The sequence below is a fragment of the Scomber scombrus genome, chromosome 7 (assembly GCF_963691925.1).
Source record: "Scomber scombrus chromosome 7, fScoSco1.1, whole genome shotgun sequence".
Classification (NCBI taxonomy): Eukaryota; Metazoa; Chordata; class Actinopteri; order Scombriformes; family Scombridae; genus Scomber; species Scomber scombrus.
This window is the reverse complement of record NC_084976.1, coordinates 6,686,714-6,712,655: the sequence shown is the minus strand read 5'-3', so window position 1 is coordinate 6,712,655 and position 25,942 is coordinate 6,686,714. Positions and strand designations below refer to the sequence as shown.

General features: G+C 41.0%; 1 protein-coding gene across 2 annotated transcripts in view; it reads right to left on the bottom strand.

The window, feature by feature from the left end:
* Positions 1 to 25,942, bottom strand: part of klhl32 (kelch-like family member 32) — a 28,815-nt gene that overhangs the window by 1,351 nt on the left and 1,522 nt on the right. The window contains exons 2-10 of one of the 2 annotated variants that reach the window (XM_062422280.1): positions 25,677 to 25,798; positions 21,560 to 21,737; positions 16,964 to 17,071; positions 11,163 to 11,261; positions 8,500 to 8,715; positions 5,614 to 6,340; positions 5,324 to 5,382; positions 2,474 to 2,666; positions 1,004 to 1,098 (exon numbers count right to left, since the gene is read on the bottom strand). In XM_062422280.1, the coding sequence (XP_062278264.1) occupies positions 1,004 to 1,098; positions 2,474 to 2,666; positions 5,324 to 5,382; positions 5,614 to 6,340; positions 8,500 to 8,715; positions 11,163 to 11,261; positions 16,964 to 17,071; positions 21,560 to 21,737; positions 25,677 to 25,699 (1,698 nt within the window). In that variant the 5' untranslated portion in view covers positions 25,700 to 25,798. Of the gene's footprint in view, positions 1 to 1,003; positions 1,099 to 2,473; positions 2,667 to 5,323; positions 5,383 to 5,613; positions 6,341 to 8,499; positions 8,716 to 11,162; positions 11,262 to 16,963; positions 17,084 to 21,559; positions 21,738 to 25,676; positions 25,799 to 25,942 lie in introns of those variants that run through there. The other variant, XM_062422281.1, reaches the window with a different exon arrangement.

The window sequence follows — 25,942 nt, the reverse complement described above, 5'->3', positions numbered from 1 at the left end:
TCAAGTTTAATATATAAGTATTAAACTCCCAGTGCAGATTACTGTTTCATTGCACTGATATCATTTTTTATAAAAGTTTATTCTTAAACTGTAAAATATCACAGCCTCCATTACATATCTTTGTCACAAGTGTTTGGTAACCAAATCTGGAAGGAGCAAGTGTGTTTATGTACACAGTCTGTATATATAAGATTATCGGCCGATTAATTGATGTTGGAATTTTTTTATTTCCTAATAACGGTATCAGCATCAGCCCCAAAAATCCAGTATCGGTCAGGTCCTAGTAGGTACTCAGTCCAAATGAAAGTAGTGAAAATTGAATTTTTTTTGACCTGATAATGGCAGTAGATGAAAAGTGAGGGGATAACTAAAATTATGGCAATTCATCCTGAGGGGAACATATAAATGTGTGTATCAACTTCCATGTCAATCTATCTAATAGTTGTTGGTGGATTTCACTAAAAAACACAAATGTTAATGTCTTGGTGGCACTACAGGAAAATTCAGAGCATCACCAAAGTCAGTAGGGCTCATTATCTGGGAACAATGAATGTATGTACAAAATTTCATGACAACTTTGGACTAAAGTGGTGGACTGACTGAGATTTCCACCCCAAAGACCCACACCTGACATACAAATATAATTTTACTAGATCATGTGAGCTTAACTTGAAGGCTGCATTAAAACAAATATTTTCAGCATTGTCAGACACCCGTTAGAGATCTTTTCAATGCTGCATGTTTTAAATTTATATCATTAAATCTCCACCTGTAGGTCAAAGCTGAAGGAAAACAAAACAAAAAAGGACTGGTCCTCTTCCCAGAAACTGTCTGGGCCCTGGCCCATTGTTTAACAATGCAAGATGCATATTGTAATTCAATTCACTGTCTGATTTATAATTAGTGTGCCGTTGTTTCATTCCACTGTATGAGCATGTTATCAAAATAATTCATATCAATGTATCTGATCATTCTGAGGTGTCATAACTGTCATATCTCTCACCTGAATGCACGCCAGAGGCTCGTTGGTCCAAATGGAGTATCCTCCAACCACATAGATCCTGTCATCGTGCACCGCCACTCCGGACTCATTTTGACCTGAGGAGGACAGAGCAGACACAATGCTTCACCGTGCCAAGCAGAGGGCATTCTGACAATATGACTTCCACATCCCCCCGAGAGGCGGTGAGAGAGATAAATGGAGAAAGGAGAATGGAGGGGGGGGGGTGTTTTGAGAGCCAAGATTGAGCTCCTGTTCTCTTTCCTTTGACTTTGTCTTCAACTTCTACAGATATGATATGAATCCAAGTGCAGCACAACAAAAGAGGAAAGTCATACAGGAGGAGCAGTAAAGTCACCTGAACTTTAAACCTTGTGAGCCTTCACTGAAGCATACAACATGAAATCAGGTATATGTGACCACATTCTGGAGTGTATATATATATATATATATATATATATATATATGCATGGTAGATTGTGTCTCCTGTGTCTGCATTCCATTCCACCCCCACCTGACTGGGGGCTACAGATGCAGCATGCCCACAGGTCCAAAGTAAGAATAAATATGTTTTCATTGTATATCATCCTGCCACCCACTCACAACCAGCAGGGAGGCATTATGTGTTATTTTTATGTAATGAGAAGAAAATAAAGTAAGTTATCTTTGTTTTACAAGTAATGCATAGAGTACATACATTGTGTATTTATGATGAACTAGCATTAAAGTCCCTGGTCAATCTTTGGGAGAAAACCACTGATTCTGAGTAAGAAGCTGCATGAGAAATTTTGTTTTCAGGGTATTTAATAGAAACCTTGAGAAATATGTACAGACTGCTGTTGCTAATAACAACTAAAAAAGATTAGTCATCTCCAGAAGAAAGCCCAAGAGCTGCACAGCACTGGACAATTTAACCTGTTGTCTACTCAAGATAGCAGTGAGGTATAAGGTATAAGGTAATTTTCAAGGGCTGCAATACACAGAATCACATAATGTAGAGGCAAGAGTCAGCCATTTGTTAGACAATTAGTTTTTGAGTTTTTTTTTTAGTTTTTGACAGCTGTGTTGTGTGCACAATTAAGCAGATTTAATAGCACAGGCCATTCTTTATAAGATGCGCTCTGAACATCTGAGTAACAGCATTAGTTTACTGTTTCAATCCTAGAATAGAAAGTCTGTACTTGTGATACAATCCATAGATTGTAACGCTCAATTGGCAAACTACCATCATAGCAATGTAGTTAAATGTGTTTTCTGGTTCTATTGGTCATTTAACGGTCAGAAAGTTTGAATTGAGTTTATGTGTTTTTGCTCATAGGGGGCTTCACAACAAATCAATGTTGGTTCTTTTTTCGTTTGTGGTATATGGTTCCAGTGGTATGATGTCAGGCTATTTATCCTCTCCATGCATCTTAAGCTTGAATTTGGTTGTGTTATGTGTGTTCACATGTCAGGTTCCTTCATGTTGCCCACCCGTGAGGAGGCTGAAGGAGCATCGTGTCCACTGGTCCAGGTCCATGTTGTAGGAGTCGATGTGGCGCACCAGGATGCGGTCGTTGTTGTAGTCCAGGTCGTTCCCCCCAAGCACGTAGAGCTGCCTCCTCACCGCCGCCATGACGTGGTAAACTCGCCTCTGCAACATGGGGCTGCGGGCCAACCACTGGTCCTGAAGAGGAGGCGGAGGTGGAGGTGGAGGTGGAAGAGAGTGATTGAGGGGTTGAAGCAGATGGAGAGGGGAAAGAAAGAAGAGGGAAAATGATGCGATGCAGATGAGAAGGAGGTGAGATGTAGTGCGAGAGGGAGGGAGAGAGAAAAAGAGAGGGTGGGAAGGGAAGGAGGATGAATAAGAAGATTAATATTTAAGCATATCCATGCATGGGTAATTGATGTATGCTCAGTGCTAGATAAATAACGTGACACTGGAGCTCTGGTTTGTACTAATGACTTCCCTCCCTATTTCTAATCATATGTTTCAGCCACTCCATTTTACACCGAGGATCCCTGCTCATTTCACTAAGTGTGTCGCAGCTTATTTTGTGTCAGTGCGTGTGTGTGTGTGTGTGTGTGTGTGTGTGTGTGTGTGTGTGTGTGTGTGTGTGTGTGTGTGTGTGTGTGTGTGTGTGTGTGTGTGTGTGTGTGTGTGTGTTAGTGTATGAGAAAGAGAGAGCGTGCTTGAATGAGGCAGAGAATGAGAGTGTGTGTGTGTGTGTCTGCTGGGAGCTGACGGGTGGCCATCTGTTGAGGGTAGAGTGGGTGGGGGTTGCTGTTGCTCTGGCAGGTGAATGTAGATTCATGGTGAATACAAATGAGACTCTCTCCCTCTCTCTTTCACTCGCTTCTTCGTTCCCTCGCTTCCACGCTGACATGTACAAACACAGACCCATATGGATATGCACCTTACACATAAACACACACACACACGCAGCATACCTCCACACTATATACAGCCTAACCGAGATCCAGGCTTCTTTAACAGCTGGCTTATATACATACACAAACAGAAATTGCATTCCACTGTAGTGAGATGTGTGTGAATACTGCAGATTTCAAAATGATATTTAATCAAATCAATTTTTATACACCACTGAAAAGGTGTAGCAAGCCAGTCAGAAAAATGTTCAGTTTGTATTTAGGATATATATTTAAAATCTTATAGGTGTAATTTTACAAGGATTCCTATTAAAATAATTTAGCTCTGTAACTACACTTTGTTACTGCGTACTGTACAAATGTATATTTTATATTACCGCAGTGCTGATCATGAATGCTATTAAGAATGCTGTGGAGCTTCAGATTGTTTAATGTGGTTTTCAGTTATTTTCCAGGATGCCATTGGTTTCCATTAATTTCCATATGGTGTGAAAATTAATTAGCAGATTCTTGACACCTGCCTGTTGTGTCATCCATCACGGTGAACATAAGGTTTACATTAATGTTCTGCAAAGATCCATTATTGTTTCATGGTAATGCGGTTCAATTGCAGATTTTGTTCAAAAGCATGCATGTAACTTTGACAAAAATAGTATCAGTCTTAAAAGACACTGAATGTGTTTACAGTAACAAATAAGAAAAGACTACACTTTTTAATTCACATTTGAATAGGGGAAAAAAGGAAGAAACTTGGGTAGACTAACAGAGGAGGGGAGCAACTATGTTTAAGTGGTAGAATTACAATATGGAGTCACATAAGTAACATATAATTTGTTACATGATGGGTTGCTCAAGCTATTTTTAACTCTGACCGCAGACTGTACAGAAATGAATTAGTGTTTGAGTTTCTGGCAAAAATGCACCTACTTGCAAGGTTCATGTAGAGGGGAAAGCAGGGTCAAAACTCAAGCAGACCTTGTTATATTAAGAGGAACGAGGATGTTGTTATTAAAGACTTATAAACTGTACGTATACGAAAGAAAGAAAGCTAATAGCTGCACTGATTGGTTTTTTGGCTTGCTTGGAGTAACACAACAAGCTGAAAACACAATACTAACATAGTATTATCATCTTGTAAAGTTGCTGAATATAAGTCTAACATTCCCTCTCATCTTAGCTCTATTTTGGTCTCCACTAACTCCTGAATTAAATATGCTCTTTATCTGCTAAATGCTTCAGCCAATCATTAACTTTGTGTACCCTTTGATGCTGGGCAGGTGTTTTGCATTTTTCAGAACTTTTTCATTGAAAACAGGTGTGGCTGGACACTAGGCTAGTGAGAGCAGTGAGTGAATCATTCTCTGAGGGTTTGTCACTATGTGCGACTCCTTTCATGTTACACATTGTTATATAGGGCTACAGAGGTCTGGAAACCTCACTTCTTTCTGACTCCACACCTACACTACCAGATTTTTTTCATTTTCAAACTTGTAGTCTTCAGCCCCAAACAGGTGAAATTGGTTCATGTAAATTATCACAATTTGTGCTCCTTCTGGAACTAAAAAAGGTTGTTTTTTTATTTTTTCATATATGCAGTAATACTCCCTATAAGACATGTAATCAGACTTTGATGTGTAAAATTGGTGGAGTTCCCCTTCAAACCAAAAATATAGAAAAGAGAATCTTTATGTCAGATAGCTGATTTTCATATTGTATGGAAATTACTTTAAATCTATGGCTACCTATACCATAAATATATACATAAACAATCTGAAACATTACAGCATGCTTTGGAAAATAGTAAACAGTAATATATGTACTGTATATGTGTACTAAATAGGATTTAAAAAACTGTAAAATTGTTGATATTTGTTGGCATTCTAGTGACATTTCCTCAACCGCACGCTTAAACACAATGAAACAAAGCATGAGAGCTCATCACTCCATAGTTACCTGTTCTGGGTCGTACACCATCAGCCGATTCTGGTACTGAGCTGTGTTTGTCACACCACCTGTAATACAAGGAAACAACACTCTGGGCTTTTAGCAGAGAGGACATGAAGATCTGTGTGTGTGTGTGTGTGTGTGTGTGTGTGTGTGTGTGTGTGTGTGTGTGTGTGTGTGTGTGTGTGTGTGTGTGTGTGTGTACGTGTACGTGTACGTGTACGTGTAAAATCAAGGTAAAAGTAATATGTGATAGTGTGTGTGGTGTATCTTGAGTCCTCTTCCTCCTCAGTGTGTACCTGAGACCCAGAGCAGGTTCTCCGCCACACAGCCGGCGTGGCAGGACAGTGAACGGTCGAAGGGTTGGACAAACATCCATTTATTCCTCTTGGGACAGTATCGCTCCACTGAGGGCAGCACCTGCCTCAGCTCGTTCCTGCCCCCCACTGCGTACAGATACTGACCCAGAGCTCCCAGCACAAAGTGTTCTCTGCAGGCCTTCATGGGGGCAATCTCAGCCCAGCGGTTACCCCTGGGGTCATATCGACAAGCAGTCCTTACAGCACACGTCCTCCCGGTGGCGTGCTCCACCTCCCCGCCCACAACAAATAGAAAGTTCCCCATTACTGCCACGCAGTGGTGGCTGCGCCCGGTGGGCATGGGCGCCAGCTCGCTCCAGTTCGACCCACCTGCCACACGTACATGCTCCTGTGCAGCTGGGTTAAAGTAGCGCAGCTCCCTGACTCTGCTCACCTCCCGCTTCCGCCCGCCGGCTATGTAGAGGGTGAGGGACTGGAAGCGAGGCCTGGTGCGGGCAGACTGGCGGAGGGGCTGGGCGAAGGTGGCGTGGTGGTAGTCCAGGGCCTCGTCCACCAGGGCGGCAGCAGTGGGGCTGGACTGGACCAGGGGGTGGCTGCGGGCGAGGTGGTGCAGGGTGGGGACGTCCATCAGGCCATAGCGGACGTGTTGTAGAAGATCTTCTGTGTACTGGTAGCGACAGTCATGTTCCAACCACAGAACAACAAACTGAGGACAGACAGAGAAAAGGAGGTTTTAAAAAAAGGGAAACGTTCAGATGGTGCAAAACAGAATGGTTAGAACAGAAAGACAATGAGCTAGGAATGAGGGTTGAGAGGGAAAGAGAAGAAACAGGGCTGCAACAGGAGAAGGAAAAGGAAGTAAGAGAGTCAGATAACAGATATGAAGAGTGAGAAGGGAGAAAACATGCAAGGGGAGAAAACAACAGCAATAAAGGAGAGAATATGAGAAAAAAGCAAGTGGAGGACTAATCATAATCATTTTTCTAGACACCTAAAGGCTATTTTAGCAAGCCAACACACACACACACACACACGCACCACACACACACACACAAGCATTTATTAATCAGGAGCATTCAATATACAGACTGTAAATATCCACAGGCACACTCCTTTGTTTAATGCAGGCAAACTGGGTTGCAGAGAAGGGAATTAATTGAACTTGAGTGCAGCAGAAGGTTATTTAGCTGCGGCGAGTTGTGAATGTGGACGAGATGACTGGAGATCACTGATACCATTATCAGGAGAACATGTGTTTTAATGTAGTCTGTGCACAGACGGAGGACTTAGTACAGCAGAATAAAGGCAACTTTTTAAAGGTAATAAGGCTTTTTTCAGACCAAAAAGACTAGTCAAAAGTATGCACAAATGCTCAATATGGACAGTATGTTGGCTTTTCCTTTATTTCCCATTTAAAGCACTCTGACGGTGTGAATATACAACAAACATGCAAGTCAGGATTTTGTCATTTTGCGGTTTCTGTGCCACTCTCATGTCTCTTCCTCCCTTTCTCGATCGCTCACCCCGCCTCTCTCCTCCTCATAGCTCTGAAGTGACAGCGTGCGTGCGCGACTCTACGCGAGTGTGTGCGTGTGCGCGCGCTACGGCAGCTGACTGTGAAGGTCACGCTGCATCACACAACTTCCTCGGGGCACAGAATAAATCAACTCCTTCTCCCTCCTTCCCCTCCGCGCCGAAAGAGAAAGTGCGAGAGAGAGTGAGAGAGTGTGCATGTGTCTGTGTGTGTGAAAAGGAGAGAGTGAGGGAAAGAGATAGTGAGGGAGAGAGGAGGGGAAGGGGGTGGGGATGAGAGGGGTACATGAAGGCAGAGCTAAGGATGGCAAGAAAGAAGAGAAAGAGGGGGGGGGAAAACAAAGCCAGACAAAATGTGATTTCCAGAGCGTGAGAGACTCTAAGAAAACTCTGAGTGACGATGATTGACGGCCAAGCTATATCAGTTCGGCCAAACCCCCCAACCCACCCCACCCTTTCGGACGACAGCCCCGCTTGCCGTTGGCTTCCGTCTGATGCCCAAATTAACCTTCTGGGCAAAGTGAAGGAGGCCCAAAGCAGCCTAATCAGAGGCTGATTATGGCGGCGGCGGCTGGCTAAAGGGTCAGGGTAATTGTGCCATCAGAAGCCTGATTGTTTTCAATCAGACGGGCAGCCGAGTGACAGCTGGGGGATTGGGGCCCTGATGGAGCCGCGGTGGGCCTAATCAGAGAAGAGAAGGGGGGAAAGACAGAAAGGGAGAGAGACTGGGGGAGGGAGGGCGGGAGGCTGATTGGTGCAAATGAACAGTCAAAACGGCAAGTCCCCACCTCGCACTGCCGCTTTACTCTACAGTCTCCACACAGCGACGGCAGTTCATCAAGCATTAACACACACACACACATGCATGCACACTCATATGGATGTATGGATTGACAGTCTATCACACACACACACACACACACACACACACACACACACACACACACACACACACACACACACAGACTCAGAAACAGTTTTTTCCAATTGCATATCCTCATTAATGTAAACAAACAGTATATGAGATGCAGATGGCAGTGTTTAATTTATTGTTTATTTGTCTGTGCATTTCCCATATATTGTGTCATGCATTTCTGTGTGGGCTGTGTGTGTGTGTGTGTGTGTTATAAACTTGCTTTGTGCCAAGATGCAATTTGTTCAAATTTGCAAGGTGAGATTATTGTTTCTCACTTTATCTCTCATCAAAATATTACCCTAACACTGCAATTTAACACCAAAATAGAGTACCTCCTCCCCTTGCCTCTTGCACAGAAAACACACACACACACACACACAAACACACTCATGCACACAAACAGACACTTCCATTACCTTCCATATCTCCTCCTCGCTGAGGGAGGTGAGGCGGTCGCTCTTCAGCACCTCCCTGAGGAGGCTGTAAGGCAGCTGCAGGGCCTCTTCCTGCCGGCTCTGGCTCAGCTCCGACAGGTGCTCCACCAGGAAACCCACCACAGCCTCCTCTAAGGCAGGGAGGTGGAACAGGTCGGCCACACGGTACAGCTCCAGGTAGTTCACGCTGCTCAGTTCCTGCAAGGGACAGATACACACATAAACATGCAGATGAATGCGTTGAAATGAGTTGGAAGGGATCCGAGACAGCTGTCAGATCATGTGACCCTTGATGAAGATGAATTTTGCGAGTCCATCAAAGAATACTATTGGCAAACAAATGTTACCTGAATCCCCTTTTTAGTAAATTTGAGACCACCTATCACTCTACCTTCCTTTTTAAAATGTGCATGATTTAGATCCACCTCCCATTACTTTATCCCTTTAAACATCCTTTCACATACAAGCAGCAAAAGATGACATCATCTAAATGTAACAGTATCATTAAGAGCAGTACATACATATAGGCAAAAATGTTTTCATTTACTGAATATATTGCACATGTACTCTACAAGTTACACATGTAAAATATAAACATTAACTGTGAGTTGATTTAAATTTTATAGTTAAATGACAAACCAATGAGAGAGAGAGGCGTGAGATAAATAAATCAAAATCAGCTCAGAGTAGTGGATTAAGACTGCCATCTTCTGGCGGTCCCTCAGCACTTACAGTACATGCACACAAACTATTGAACCTGTAATAATAACATCCACTAACCAACCATTCAGCAGATATTTTGCACAGAAATTCACTACATTTAAATTGTACTATTTACCTAACAAATGATAATGATACTATTACAAAGTATCTAGTATGAGTTTTAGGGTGGAAAAGCCTCTGAATAAGGATTTAAAACAGTGGACACTGAAGGTCTTCATTAAAATGACACTGATGATGATACAAATGACAACAATCATGCATCCATACAAGTCAAAATGTCTCATCACAACCAATCCAGATAAAGGACATAAAGTACTATACACAGCAAGTGTAGTATTGATCAGTTATTCAATATTCAATTAACTGAATCCTGTACATCAGTATCGGTCATATTGGAGGTGGATGACAGCGACTGGCTGTTGTATCTGATTTTTAATGCCAGTATTGGCTCAGTGTGCTCCAGGAAATCAATGTTAATGATCTGCTTTCACCTTCTACTACGCAAATAATAAATATAGCAGTCAGTTGATATGAGGTGAGAGGATCAAACAGAAAACACATTGATTTAGTCAAGAGGTAGCTGGTTGGTTTATAATAAGATGTGGGATGGCCATTAATACAAACCAGCAGGAGTCAGGTAACTGCAGCCACCAGATGGTGCTTTAGAGCAAAGTTTAATATTGTGGTGCAACAGTTAAGACAAAGATGGTAAAATACAGAATACAAATATTACAGTTGAGGACATTATGGTCATGCACTAGATGACAGAATCAGAAATTAATACTGTACTGTAGCGTATGTATTTATTCAACCTCTGTGTGACTGTGTGCTGCAACAACCTGTCCCTGACTGTTTTTATCTCTAGCAGTGTTTGGATGTGCACCCAGAGGACAGGAGACTGACTTTGTCCCTGTTCCAACAGATCCATCTAAGTCTTGGTGATAAAATACGTGAAAGAAGCAGTGGGGTGGCCTAGTTTCTTGAAGAGAAATCTAATCTGGACTCCGGCACATTATCGGACAAGCATTCCCCACCCACTGAAGTGCCCTTGAACAATATTGAATGTATATCAGCTCAAAAGCTTCTGTCCTTAAGCTGACTCCAAACTTTAACCTCTATGTGCAGGAGGAGACACACTAGACCATTTATTATAGATTTCAGCACATTGGACTGTTGAATGTGAATGATTGCAGCACTTTTTTAGTACATGAATGAGGGAAATACAGTTAGATTAGTATGCATGTTAAATATGAAGCAGGAGGCAGTTAGCCTAGTTTGGCGTAAAGACTAGAAGCATAAGCAAACATCTCGCCTGGCTCTGTCCAATCGTGTTGGCTTTTACTCTTTTACTTCATTACCGGTGAAAAGATGGATAAGCCATGTCAGCAATTGGTTAATAAAGATTAAGCAGCTGCCAGTAAGTATCATATTCACCGCAACCTCAATGTCAATATACATAATGTCCATTAACCTGGAAATATTTGTCTGTGTTGTTCTGTTGTTTATCTGAAAGGGAATACAGTAGTACCTAGTCTTCTGATAATAACCATGATAAAAGTGTGAAATAAGTTGTAATATTCCACTTCCACTTCAGGTTAAGTGTCCAATTTGTAAATGTCCTTGATATTTCCCACAGACAGGATGAAATCACCTGACTGTTAACAAGTGGAGCACACCTTTAAAAAATTAAAAAATTTCCCTTAAAATGATAGGAATCCTGTAGTGTGAAGCAGTTATTCCTCTTATTATGTCTCTGTCTCACACAAGTACAGTATTGTGTGTGTGTGTGTGTGTGTGTGTGTGTGTGTATGTGTGTGTGTGTGTGTGTGTGTGTGTGTGTGTGTGTGTGTGTGTGTGTGTGTGTGTGTGTGTGTGTGTGTGTGTGTGTGTGTGTGTGTGTGTGTGTGTGTGTGTGTGTGTACCTGGATGAGGTAGTGGGAGCAGAGGCTGAGGAGCTCCAGCAGCTGAAGGTGACTGCCTGCAGACAGGACGTCCTGGATCACCGCCGGCTCCAGCAAAATCTGACCAGAGGACATGAACAAAGTGAAAAGGTTTCTTATTTTTAGTTTCAAAATGTAGGTTCACTGCAGTTGTGTTGCAGGTAGTTTCCACTAATACTGATTTTCAAAGATTTGTATTTATGCACACAGGTCATATTAACCCTTTAATACATACATTTGGTCTTTGGAGACAATCCACATTACATCCTTCTGCTTCATTTGTTTTACTGAATTAAGCCATCAACTCACTATTATTCCACACACCTTCTCTGTCATTAAAAGATAAAAAAAATAGTTAAAAATCATTGTTTTTTAATCTCAGTTCAAGAGACCTGAACTATAGAGAGTATCAGATTGTGTATTCATGGTCTGCAGTATCAGGTGAAAGCAGGCCTTTTTTGTTCCTGTAGGTTTTGCTGAACAGGGTACAATGTGTAATTGATACAATAATCAACACAGACACGAGGATGTCAATGCCTTTGTTTAATATAGAAGGGTTTTGATGACTCTGATGAGGATAATATAGCTGGAGTAGGACAATACTGTCTCAAAATGAGCATGACAGCAAAAGCAGTGCACTGTGATTACTGTGCTGACTAATCTGTGTCTGGTAGGTCCCAATCACTGACAACTTTGTTGATCATTTTCATTTTGTACCATCATTTGTAAAAATGTAATTTGTCCAACATGAAAAAACTGACAACAACTAACTCAGTTTGGCTCAAAGCATCTTGGCCTTAAGTACCTTCACATTGGAATGATATGTTTTGAGGGGTTTATTTAAAGGACCAGTTTGTATGATTTAGTGGCATCTACAGTCAGTATTTGGTTTGTCTGTTCTGGGCTATTTCAGAATCATGGTGGCCTCCATGGAAGAGGATCTGCTCCATGGATGTATAAAGAGAACTGGATACAGGAAGAGCATCACGCTTTGAAGTAGATTTAACATAGCAGCCAAACTGTAAAATAACAGTCACGTGATGCACATTAGCCCAAAAGGACTTTTCCCCACAAACGTACACTGTGAAAGCGATGTCTGTAAATCAGCAGAGATATGTTTTTATCACAACCACGCAAAATGACTCATTTCACTATCAGAATTTGATCCATTCAGTCGGATCACATTTGAGAAGTCTAAAGGGGGCTAATCTGTAAATTACCCTGATTAAGGCCACAAGCTGAAACGCGTTGGTCTGATAATAAAGCTCTTCTTACTACGAGTGTTGCTGGAGCTTTGACTTTCTTTAGACGTTTTTCCTTCTCCATGCACCTTGGAAGTAGGTGAAGTTGTACCAGAAACCTCCACCCTGTATCCATGCTAATCTGCAAGTTAGCCATCTAAACCAGTGAAAGTCTCTAGTGAGAGCTTTACGGGCACATGGGGGCCCATAAAGCATGCACAGTATGTTTTCATCTGGGTAATTTATTTAAAGCAGGAAGTGACTTTTTTGGCTTCATGCGTCACTGAGTAACTTTCATAGAATGAACAGGGTCCCCCCTCCAACGCTGTATTCAATTCTCTTTATACATCTATGAGTCACTCCATATGCAGATATAAAGGGCTCATTCTAAGGTTATGAAAACACAATGATTCATATTTTCAGGTGATTATACACTAATTAAAACATACTTATGAATATTCAATTCATGCAAAGTTCATTCTGCTGGATGACACTAAATTCTACACATTGCACCTTTAAGGGTTAAATCATATGTCCTTAACTGAACTCACCAGGCAGTATAATAGTATACTGAAATGTATCTTTCCCTTTTTGTGTCAATGTATTTTTTATTTCACATTTTTTATTTTTCATATGTTTTTAGTTACTGTTAAAATTCGGACTTTATTCCTAAATATGTATCATTCAAAGCTTAAAAATAGTTTAGATGAATAGACACATGGACAGTGACTGTGCCAGATTGTACAGCATAACAAGAATGACTCTACCAATATGCCTGAGTCACCATAACCATCCTCTGACCAAAGAAACATATTCAGGCAGCATTTATTCTGCCAAAATGCTTCCTGCTCAGCTGAATACACAGCAGCTGAAATGATCTACTGAAAGCTTTCTTCTATTTCCTCCATATTAGCCACCCATATGCAACATCAAGCTCTGTAACGCAGCCAATGCATTTTCATCCCTCACAGGAGCAGAGCCAGGTAATAGTGTCTGTGTGAAGGGTTAAGTGTCCTGTTTTGTATCTATTCTAAGCACACTAAAGGACCACACGGCGCTAAATATCCCAATAATCACTGAAATGATAACTCGATCAGACCAAATGCACCTCGTGTTACCTCTCACACGGTGGACTCACCTGCTCCAAATTAAATTTGGGTTAGTTTTAAAGGGCAGGAGCGAACCTCTGATAATCCATTCAGCAGGACTGGCCTACATAGCCACAGAACCGTGACTGCATCAGTAGTGAAAGTGAGAAAAATGACTTCATCATTCGCATCCCTTGCTTCTCACTACTGTTGATACAGTAGTGGGCTGAACACTGTTTAGCAGCACTCACGGGTATCATTTTGCCAAAGCTTACTGGTTATTTATGATTTTGAGAACAGAAAAGGCAGCTTGTGATTTTTACCCTGGTAGTCTGAATACAAATGTGCCACTTTCTCCCAGTGTGTGTTTGTCCACTTTATTGTAAGGGCTGTGAAAAACATTTTAGTCAGCATTTGTTCTTGATTACATGCTTTGCTGCATGTAAACATACACATTATTCCACCACTTAAGCATTCATGTAAACAGTTCATTCAGTGTGATCGCAGAGCAATTTGTTTAGAATGGTAAAATATTTTCCATGGAAGTACAGCCACTTACAAAAATTCCCAGCAAGCTTTACTGATAAGTTGTTTATTTTTTCTGCAATTAACTGCATCTGCACATTCCTATTCATCACAGTATAGTTTCCTGCCAAGCATGGGCAGTGGTCCAAGAATACGCCAACACATAGATATCTATGGGCTTCCATAAGCTTTACATGTTCACATGGATGCAGTAGTGAGTGGCTCTTTGCTTCCAGTCTCAGGATCTGTGCATTGAGCTTGATTTAGAATACAAAAACTAATTTCCTTTATCACCAATCAAAATTCTCTGAGCTCAGTCTCCTCATCCTCTAATCTGGACACAGTGGATGCAGGAGGTGATGGATGCATAAAAAAGCCAATAAAAATATGTTTTTAAAAAATTATCTTAGCTCGAATTCAAGCGTTGCTCTTATTTTAAACATCACCACTACCTTTAATAGATGAGAAGTCCAGGTACACATGTGACCAATCAGCATCCTAACAGGAAGCAGTGATGCTTTTTGGCAACCCCAAAAAATAACTGTAATAACTATAAGTGAACACTCCTCATATCCTGCTCTCCTGTCCACTCTGGAGGCCCGCTACAGTTAGAACACTTCAAACTCACGCAGCAGAAGTCAGTTTTATAACTCTGTGTCTGCTTCAGTGTGGGAGTGTAGCAAGCTCTTGTGTAAACCGACGTTTATTGCTCTTGCTTCTTGCCAGATTTCTACCTGAAGGCGAAGACAAAGTTAAGGGAGACGCTTGTAAGACAGAATAAAACTATTATGACTGGCTCCAGTCGTGCATCCTTGGCACGATCTAGGAGAGATTTACAGTCTGAAAAAGAAGATGAAGTGGTAACACTACAGAACGTCCCAAATGTTTAATTGAGTTAACTGCTGTGGTCCTGGCATGCAGCAAACATTTCGGAACATCCCGTGGCAGCATGTCTCCTCACTCACCCTGCTGGCCTATGACATGTGGCTGAAGGATTTTAGTAGGTCATTATTTACGGTGTGGGGATAAGCATATTGCCCTCATCTCATCTGCTATCATCTCCTCTGGGCAGACAGGAGCTGAGCCAACCAAAGCAGGGCGGCTTGCAAGCCTGCTGTTGACCTACTTACGCTGCTTAACCAACTCGCTCTCTGCTCATTTCCACTGTGGAAATAAAATTAGGAGTAATTACAAAGTTCCTGGCCTCTCAGTACGCTGCATAAGCCGCACGGCCGCTTATTGGACCGGACATTGCGGACACTAAAAGGGTCAAGAAAGGTTATTAGAAATGATCAGACACTTATTCTTCATTGAAGGGACCACAGGACAAGGACAGCGGCGTAACTGGCATGAATGTCCCACTGCTTCAGCATGGACATGTAATAATGTGCTCTTTTCTTTAGCTGTCATGAATTTAAATATGTTTCTTACAGTATGTGGCTCCCAGAATATTATTCAGTAGGAGTGACTGATTTCTGGTCAAATCTGATACCTACACGCTCCTGGATAACACTGTATCCACAGTGATTCTACAGCAGAAGCTTATGCTGTTGAGATTAAAGTGGTAATCTCCCAAAGCCATGTTTTGATGTATTTTAGTGACATATTTGAAAGTGGTGAAAATTAATTACTGTACTTGAGTACAATTTTAATGTACTTGAATTATTTAAGTGCTTCCATTTTTGCTTTTAAATTATATTCATTTATATATATACAGTATATATAATTTTCAGGGGGAAATATTGTAGTTTTTTTTCTTACTAGCAGTGGTGGATGTATTAGTATTAGACCTCAAGGATGCAAACAATATGTTGGGAATGAAAACAGAAACTTTGCTTACATGAACACACCACAGTGTACCTACAACTAAAAGTAGCAATATCACACTGTAATAGTACTCTTTTACAAGTCAAGAAAATATCACCTAAGTAAAAGTATTACTGAAAAAAGTAATTTATGTATTAAATGTAAAAACAACAACAACAAACTCTATAACTATACTGTTCTGTATTGTATTATTAGATCATTGATGGAAATGCATTTATATGTAGCAAGTAAGTAGCATTTTACTGTTGTTGAGGTGAAGAACGTTTTAACTATTGTGTATACTGTTGAGTAGTTTAATCTTTAACTAGAGCTGCAACAATTAGTCAATCCTTTAGTTGATTACTTGATTGGCAACTATTTTGATGATCAAATAATTGTTTTAGTCTTGTTTTAGAGCAAAAATTCCAAATGTTTGTGAAATTGTTGCTTTTCTTTGACACAGATAATGGTAAACTGTACTGTAGTAAATATCTTTGGGTTTAGGACTGTTGGTCAAACAAAAAAATTCACACTGAACATAACTATAAGTTGCAGTCTTATCTTTATCCATGCATTGTATTTTATAAGTTCTTCACATGTTTTGTGTGTAAAATCCTAATTTGAATAGCTGTAAAATAAATGTAGCAGAGTAAGAACATTTGCCAGATAGTATGAAGTGATATAAAACAGAAAAACTTAAGTACCACAAATTTCTACTTGAGTGCAGTACTTGAATAAATGCACTTAGTTACTTAGCAAATTATTTGGTTCCTTATAAAATATGATTAATGAGATTAATCTACCCATCAATATAAACTAGTGAAAATAAGACCAGATAACGTCATTAAAATACTGCTTATTCATTAATGCACCAGAAAAAATAATCTCATAACATACTACACAGCAAACAAACAGAGTAGTTTTACATCATGGTGTGAAGGTGTTTATGAATGGAAATTTCCCTGCTATAACCCATCAATTGCAAAGTGTGGGAGGTTCAATCACATAATCCTCTTTGATTTTTTTTTCATTTCTTTTTTTTCTTTTTTTGAAGTCTGACTTTCCACAGGCAACACTTTTCTCTTTTCACTGTTGAGCTGTGATGGTTATTGTTGATGCTCACCTGTCCAGTGTAGGCAAAGTCCAAAGCGTGCTTCAGGCCAACGCTGGTCACTCCTTGCAGAGTCACTTCGTCTGCCTCGCTCTCCACCATGCACAAGCTGAACATAGCCTGATGACACATAGCCAAAACACGGAGGTCAGGTTTGGGAATACCACTTAAGGTGAACACATACAGTAAATGTATCACATATCACAAAATGTATTTCATCTCGCCAAGCCAATAAGACACTGCTCAAAATCAATCCATCTTTGTTATCCTAGTCCGTTAATGTTGTGTCTGTAGGCTGAGCTTATAATATCTAAAGGTTGTTACATCAGTGAAAAATAAGTTTTGAGTGTGTGTGTATAGAAGAAACAGCATCATAGTAAATCAAAACCTGCCAGACGCAACATCCTAGAGCCCCTGTGTATTGATTTGCCTGCCTGGGCCCCGGAGGTCAGCAGAAAATAAATAGCACAATCAGTACTTTCTTTTACGCAGCCTCTCTGTCTTTCTCTCCTTCTGTCACACGAACACACGGACACACGGACACACACATGCGCACACGCAAACACACAAACACACGTGTGCACCGGCCTGCATGTGAAATCAAAGTGGCGGACGTGGCGTCTGCAGTCTGACCCTGCTGTGCGTGAGTCCAGCTTGCTGGACTCACGCAAGCTGATCAGGGCCGACCAGCAGAGCGCAGCAGTGCAGAGGAGAAGACTGAGAGGAGGGCGATAGGTCAAATGTAGCCATGATAGAAATCACCTCTACTACCCTATGTTCTTAGCTGTGAAGGACACCAAGCTTACGAAACCTTGAATGTTCTAGTGAAAGTAGTGTTCTAGTGCTCTGGTATATATTTTCCTCTTACAATGAGATAAAGACAGCAAAAACAGCTGTTGAAAGCCAATTATGGCAGCCATGGACACTTTCCAATAGTTTCCTTGCCTCCGGATAGAGATCTAGTTAATTTCAAGTATCTTTTCAATCACAGTAGCAGTGTGCGCCTCCACACTACGTCTACTCCGAGACTGGTGTATAACCACATTTTAAGCCTCAGAGGCCCTCAGGCTGGCCTGTTTAACGTACAGTAGTATCTCTCTCTGTCACGAAAACAACATTCATCCCTCCAAAAACCCATTTAGTTCTTCCTGATTAATGGCACACATGACATATCCTACATTTTCTTATCATTATTTACTTATTAGTACTGTTTTGTTTTGTTTTGTTATGATGCCTGTTTGGATGATTTGAATTAGCTGGTTATAATCACCAGTGGGTTCCATGGCTGCTGTTTAATAGAGGTCACACCCACAATTGTTTCAGTAACACTGAGGAAAGCCGAAGGCTGAAACATGTCCTTTTTTTCCCCGCTGCTGTGCATCATTAAAAAAGTGATATACAGATTTGTGCGTGCTGACAACTTCATTTGTTACACATGAACTTTAACCAGGCACCGGCTCCCTCCTCTGGCGAATAGCCCTTCTGTATTATGGGTGATGTATGAGACAGGGTCAACTTGAGGTCGCGCTGAGTTTTAACCAAAGCTTGCACATCTCTCCTCACAGCTCAGCCCTCTTGATTCACTGCTGCGCTAATTAAAAATCCACTGGTCCACTGAGCACAGGAAGTCCTGTGGCAAAACCTGGGGTGTGATGGTGGCTGAGCTGTGGTCAGTGTGTGCATGACTGTAAAACGCAGCAAGTTGGGCAGAGACGTGTAAAGGAGAGTGCATGTGATGTAGAAACTGCCTACGCTTTGCATGTTCCATGGATGTGTCCGTGCTATAGCGTGTGTTAGCGTATGAGATTTAGAGAGGGCACCTTGGGAGTGTGTTCGCAGGGCTGTTCGCCTCTAGCATGAACGCTCCTGACCTTGGTTCGGGAGCTGAGGGAGGCACTGGTGGTGACGGATGGTCTCCTTTGACTTGGGATATAGATCCAGCCAGAGACACATTAAGCCACGGAGCCCCGCTCACTGCAGTCCTTTTCACATGATACTGCAGTGGGAGAGCAGTGCCGCAATTGGCCTGACCTATCGGCAGAATTTATGTGTGTCTGCTTGGTGTGATCATACCAGAGAGGACGTGTGACTCCCTCATGCACCCAGCCAAGCATTTAAACATTCAGAGATGATGTTTTCATTACTCAGCTAAATATTAGGTTCTTAATAGCTATATTTACAGGCAGGTATGTCATAGAAATGGTGACATCTTGGAAATGGAAAATTCTTACAATGCCCAAGGCTCGCTGCTGTGTTTTTTGGAGGCCAGTATTTTGTGCCAATGTTACTAATCTTAAAATTTGCCCCTTATCATGCCAATAAAAGAACCACATTTTACAAGGATTCAGGGTGTGTTACAGCACATTTTCTTTTGGCAATGTAGAAAAAACAAGTGAAATCACATCCAGACTAGTACTACAGCTACTCTTAATGATAATATTTATGCGTTTGTGGTCGATTCAAAGTGATGCATTTAGTTACTGTGCCACAAATTTTCAGCCTCTTTCTTAAGGTATGATTGAGTATTTGTTTTCTTGTAGAGAGTTAGCTTAATTTAGCTAAGCATTGACTGGAAACAGCTAGCCTGGCTGTAACATCTGCACTGAAATGGGCTTATTAAAACATTTTATAATGTTTTATAAATTCACACAAAAACCAAAATCGTTAAAAATGGGATGTTGTGGGTTTATAAAGGGTTATGTGCTTGACTGTTTCTTGGCTATGACTTTGTGGATGTTTTCCGCTGGTTGCCTGGTAACCTTACAGGGGCAAAGCTTGACAAAGTGCTGCCAAGAAAGCTATTTTGTGGGAAAGCGGTTAAGTTGCTGTGTTGTTTCCCACTGATACCAGTCTCCATGCTAAGCTAAGCTAAGCGTCTCCTGACTGCAGCTTTACATTGAATGGACAGATATGAGAGTGGTATTGAAAGCGAGTAAGCGTATTTCCCACAGCATTTCATGGTAGTGTGCAGTGCTCTGTGCTCAGTATGTCATCCCATTCATTGAGTGCAATACAGAACACTGGACACCACATTTACCCTCAGGGATCAATATACACAAGCTCACTTTATCAAATCCAGCTACACAGAAAGGCACGGTGGAGTGATCAGCTGCACGCCATTTGGTCTAAATACTGTGCAATACATCTTGGAAAAGTGGTTGAAGCAACAACAGAGTTCTGGTTGAATATACAGCGTGATCTTTTTTATGTTTTATGGGGCAATAATAGCTTTTGATGTGAGCTTTGTCCTGACTTCTGGGTTTGCAGGCAATATTTCCCTGTATGACAAAGAAAGTAAGGAGAGTGTCAGCATGTGTGTGTGCGATGCCGGTTTGTCTGACTTGTATCTCCCCGAGTTGTCCAGATATCTTAGTAATGTGACGGCATTGAAAGTGGCAGGTGACACATTCAGGGCAACTCCCAGGTAAACTACACAAGCTTGGTCAGGTATTTCATTACAATCACTTGTGTCTGCTGGGCTAGTTAATATGTTATAATCACGGCTACTTCTGTGCGGGTGTTCGTTTGTCTGAGCGTGAAATAAAGAAAGTTTAGGGATGATGAGAGAACACAGTCACCATTCACAACACGAGACACATTCATCTCCGCGGTAAATGAATTAAATGAAACCCAGCGGTGGAGTCAGATGACAAACTAGAGATAATTTTATTAAGCCCCTTCAGAGGAACAGGGGAACCGAGTGAGTTTTCTTGCTTACCGCAGCAAGCTGATCTAATAATCTGACTGTTGGAACAACAGTGTTGCTCGGCTCAGTCGGGACTTGAAAGAGCGGCATTTTAAAAAGTCGAGGAACAAAAGGGAGAACAAAAGTGAAGAGGACGGACAAAAGAAGGAGAGGAGTGTGACTCGCCCACCCTCGGAGAGAAGTAAAAATAACCTACACACACACCCAGGAGGAATAATCCCTGGGAAACTTGGACATATTTAATCTGCCTCTCATTTTCAAGAGGGATTAATTCCTACTTCCTAATCTGCTCAGTGTCTCTAAATCAAATCTCATCGGTGCACTTTTCCCTGTGCTCCCCATCTCAGCAAATCTCCTGTCTGTCTGCGTGACGGTACAAGTCTATACTTAAAGCTGCATCTGTGGTTAAACTAGATTTAGACTGAAGCTTCTGCAAGAGAACACAGCAAAGCAAACACAAGGGCTAAGCTCCAGGTTGGCTTGTGAAGGATCATCTGCTGTAATTTAAACTGAAGCTTGACATGCTTTATAGTTTTGCATTATGTGTACATGTAAACCTGAGCAAGTTAAGGGCAAAATAAAGTTTAAATCTTCTGAAACAGCTTTCAGATCATCAAGGGACTCTCCGTTAGTCTTCTGTGCCAATGAAGTTGGGTCAGCAGCAATGTGGGGTAGACATGTTTAGTGGCCTGATTGAAAACTCAACCAGTCTTGGAAGATGGTTACGTAATATCAAATTGGCACCTTCATCACATCAGCACGAGTCACAGAAGGCCACACTGCCTGACAGATGCATACTTTTTATAGACAGGCTAATATCATCCTGATAAACATGCAACGGCCTTTGCGAAACAGGAACTTTAGGTTGGAAAGTACTGTGTATAGCAAGGTTCTGGACTCACCCGAAAGTAATCGCTGCACGCTGCCAGGACAGCTTTGTGAGCGTGGAACTTCTGCTCACCAGCGACCAGGGTGACATCACAGAGCAGGCCGTCCTTCCTCTGCTGGTTGAGGGCAGAGAGGACTGAGTCCTGGTGGGACTTTGACTGGCAGAGCCTCTGTCCTGTCAGCATCTCCCTACTGCCAGACACACACACACAGGTTGTGGAGTTAAGCTGGAGAACTAATGAATAAGACAAAGCTCTATGAAGTTATAATGGAGACAGAATGACATAGATGATAACAGTGATAATACAACTACTGCTACTCCCTCCTGCTGGTACTATGACAACTACTATTACAATTCAACCTTTTATCCATTCACTAGATCAAATTAAATATTTTCATTTGTTCGTAGATTTATGACCAAATAACTGCAATACTATTGACATTCCCATTAGCCTCAGCTGTACTCTGTGTATAATGCTAATTAACAAATGTTAGCATCCTAATGCCTAAAACAAGATGGTAAACAGGATAAACTTTACTGTACCTGCTAAACATGAGCATGTTAACATGCTGATATTTGTATTAGCATTGTTTTCAAAGCACCGCTCTGCACTATGACAACTACTATTACAATTCAACCTTTTATCAATTCACTAGATTTAAAAATATCTTTTTCATTTGTCTAATACTTCAGCTGTACTCTGTTTAGTGCTAGCTCATTAGCAAATTAGCATTCTTACGTGCTAAACTAAAATGGTGAACATGATAAATTTTACTGTACCTGCTAAACATGAGCGTGTTAGCATGCTGATATTAGCATTTTTTTCAAAGCACCGCTGTGCACAAGTCTCACAGAGATGCTAGCATGCTAGCTGTATACTCTTGGCATTGTTAAGATTTCAGTTATAGCCTAGTCCTCAGTGAAGTAGAATGAAGAGTAGGCTATTACTAATTATTGACAGAATATTGACAAAAATAAATTGATACATTTTATAATCATTATTTAAGCATATGTTTATTTGCAAAGGTTGTAATTATTCACCATATCATTAAACAAAGGGAAAATGGCTGAAAACTATACGTTTTTTTTTAAAGTTTTTTAATCAAACTGTTGCTGTATGTCACTTCACCACTTGGAGTACTGGTGAGTTGAGAGGTTCACACACTTAAAATTCTTCTAAGCAGGTGCCTAATGAGAGAGTCAAAACTGTGTAGAGCAGTGTGCAGTGAGCTCCTTCAGAGTACTAAATAACTGAAAGTGTTATTTGGCTTAAACGGTCATGAATATCTGGATGAGTATGTCCTCTGTCTGGCAACAAGGTGCTATTCTCATCTATATATATATATTATTAGCACAACACTGTTAAGATTTCAGTCGTGTTGTCATCATCATTGTACCTCTAATATGTATATGACATGACAGTCTTTTTTTTTTTTAAACAATTATCACAATGACCAACATAGTAGGAGTTTAATCTATAGATAAATATATGTTCATTTTAATGTTTTTCTAGAAGCTACTAGCTATAGTAGTATACAAGTTGTACACACTGCTGTCATCCCAAGATTAATACAGGCCATTTTCTAAGCATGAGATGTAGAGCAAAATCACATTTTTACATTCACTTTCATTTTTCCATGATTTGAAATTGCATCTGGAAGGAAATGAAACACAATGACACTTTTCTAATCACATAAAAGGCTATAAATTACATGTCCACAATGCCCCCACACTTACAAAGAAAAATGATGCCAGTTTAATGATCGTGGATACTGTCCATTAGACAAATACTCAAACTACACTAGAGAATCTGTCTCAAAGAGTGTGGCCGGCTGATGGGCAAACTGGCTGTCTATATGCTGTAGTCCCATGTGGCAACCAGTATACTGTGTTTTCCAACCCATCCCCAGGTCCCTCTCCTCTTGTACCCCTCCATCAGCTGCACGCCAGCCTGTCTATCCAAATCCATCTCTGTCCACTTACAGCCCCGGCCGTCACTCTAAATGCTGCTGTCTGCCAGGAGGCTTGCTCTGTCACCTTCATGGTGACGGGGTGTAAGACAGAGAAAATAATGGGTGTGTGTGGGTGTGTGCGTGTATGCGCTATGGGCCAGAGGTAGGATGGATGATGAGTCAGGCTGTTTGTTTGGTAGTTGGACTCTGCTGGAAGAAGAGTCGAGGGAGAAAAGGACAAATTTGTCGTGCTGCGTGAGAGGGAAGGGAAATTACAGGATTTAAAAACCCAGAGACGGAGACGTGGTGTGGGGGATTAGAGGAGGGATGGAAACCTTTGATGCCCTTGATAATGGTGATGAATTGGAAAATAGGAAATGACATATTGTTCTATAACTCTGATCAATTTAAAGCTGATGACTCTCATGTATCTTGGATATTTAAAGGGGTGTAACAGCAATTTAGTATTGTGCTTCCATAAAGTTATGTGTCCCTAGCATGAGTCAAGTTCTGTATAAAGAGAATCATATATGGTGCCACCACATAACCTTGCTGCCAATTTTTCCTAGCAACTACTCACTGTATTATTTTCCCTATAGACCACCATGGTAAGATGTCTATAAAACTGTTGACAGGACACCTCAAAATGAAAATAAGCTAAATTATAACACTTTCTGTTATGAGTTTTTAAGCCATGATGGTTTTATATTTGTAAAATTTAACTTAAACTTAGAAAAGTGATTTTAAAATCTGTGACATCCCAATGTAAAGTCTATGGATTGAATGGGAACTTTGATATTGATTAAATAGGGGCCATCTTTGAGTCCATTATTCAATTATTATAATATATCCATGGTCAAGCTCCAAAAATAATATACCCTATATTTCCCATAATGCACCACATAACATAGTCTTGTAAGACTAGTATAGTTGGTAAATGTCCCAATATTTTCAAAGCCCAGTTTGTAATGCGGCCTCTCTGATGAAACTCTGCTGTGTCTAAACCCAAACTGAGCTGATATCACCAGTAGTTGTTATTTCTACAGGCTGAATTGTACTTCCTGTGATGGTAAACTGTCCTTGCTGTGTAAAATCGACGTAGCTCTGCTTTAAAGCTACTATATGATTACACTTCCCCCTGGGGAGTGCCAAAGCCTGACATTTTTCAAATCCTGCACGAAGTGGCTTTAAAGTGATAAAAGGTAGAATCTGTTTCAAAAAGGAAGAGGTGAGAAGACCAATTTTAAAGGATAAATATAGTGATATTCTGTATTTCTCTTTATTGTCAACAAATCAAAATGGATAAAAGACTAAACTAGTCATTAATTGAATTGATCCTTCTAACAAAGCCTTCTATATCGTACTCCTCTGTGCCATAGAGCTCCATTGTTTTTCAAACACTATTAAAAAGGCATCAGTGAGCAACACTGAGGCACTGGTTGACATGTCTCTTCATTTCCATGAACATTTTATTTCCTGTTGGCTACAGTTACATCACCCTGTGTAATGTGTAAATAATCTTTAACACACCAAATCCAGGGTTGAAAATAGTCCCAACTAATAGACAATTTACTCTTGGTTGAGTAAAGTTTGCTAAAAATCTATGATGCACAGTTGTTAAAGGAAAGTATTTAGATTAAAATATGTATATATATGCATGACCTGTTTTTTTTACAGACTTGCCCGCTCAGCAGAAATGAATGAGTTTGAGTTTAAGAGCTACAGACAAGCTGGGGAAGATGAAAGATGGACTAACACATGGATGGTTTTGGTATTTTAATGGGATTTTTCAAAATCACAAAAATATAGAATATTGCCAGCTTTATCCTTTAAATGGATTTACCCGTCAGTATCCTCCACTACATTTACCAAATATGTTAGATAACAGGAATGTTGAATGGAGGAAAGCAAGTCTGTTTTTACTGAGAGCTATTGGCGCACACAGTGCACACTGGGAACACCTTTATTGAACAACATATTGATCCTACATGGATCTTCCTCAGGTCAAAAGAAAAAAATAGTGCTCTCAGTCCTATATGCAAATATCTCTTGATCTGCATTTGTGGAAATAATCCAGCATTTTCCCAGTGTTTATTGTTCTATTTAAGGAATTGTCCTATTCGTGCCATGAGTCTTCAGCATGCGTGTACAGTATGTTGCACTGAGCAGTCCACCTACCTGAGGCTGGGTTCAGAAGGCATGCCCCTAGACTAAAGAAGAGGGGATGGTGATGGAGGTGGAGGGGAGGTGTTATGCGGCTCCTGAGGACTGTAGTCTCCTCACTGGGAACATACATCAGCCTGATAGGACAGAACAGCATGTCAGCTTTACTCAGTCCATCCGCTCAACCCCAGCCACAGTGTGACAACCGCCTGTGCGATGTGTGAAGGGATGCAACCGCACATCAAGCCTAATGCTGACTTCCCCCTTGTCTCACCTACATC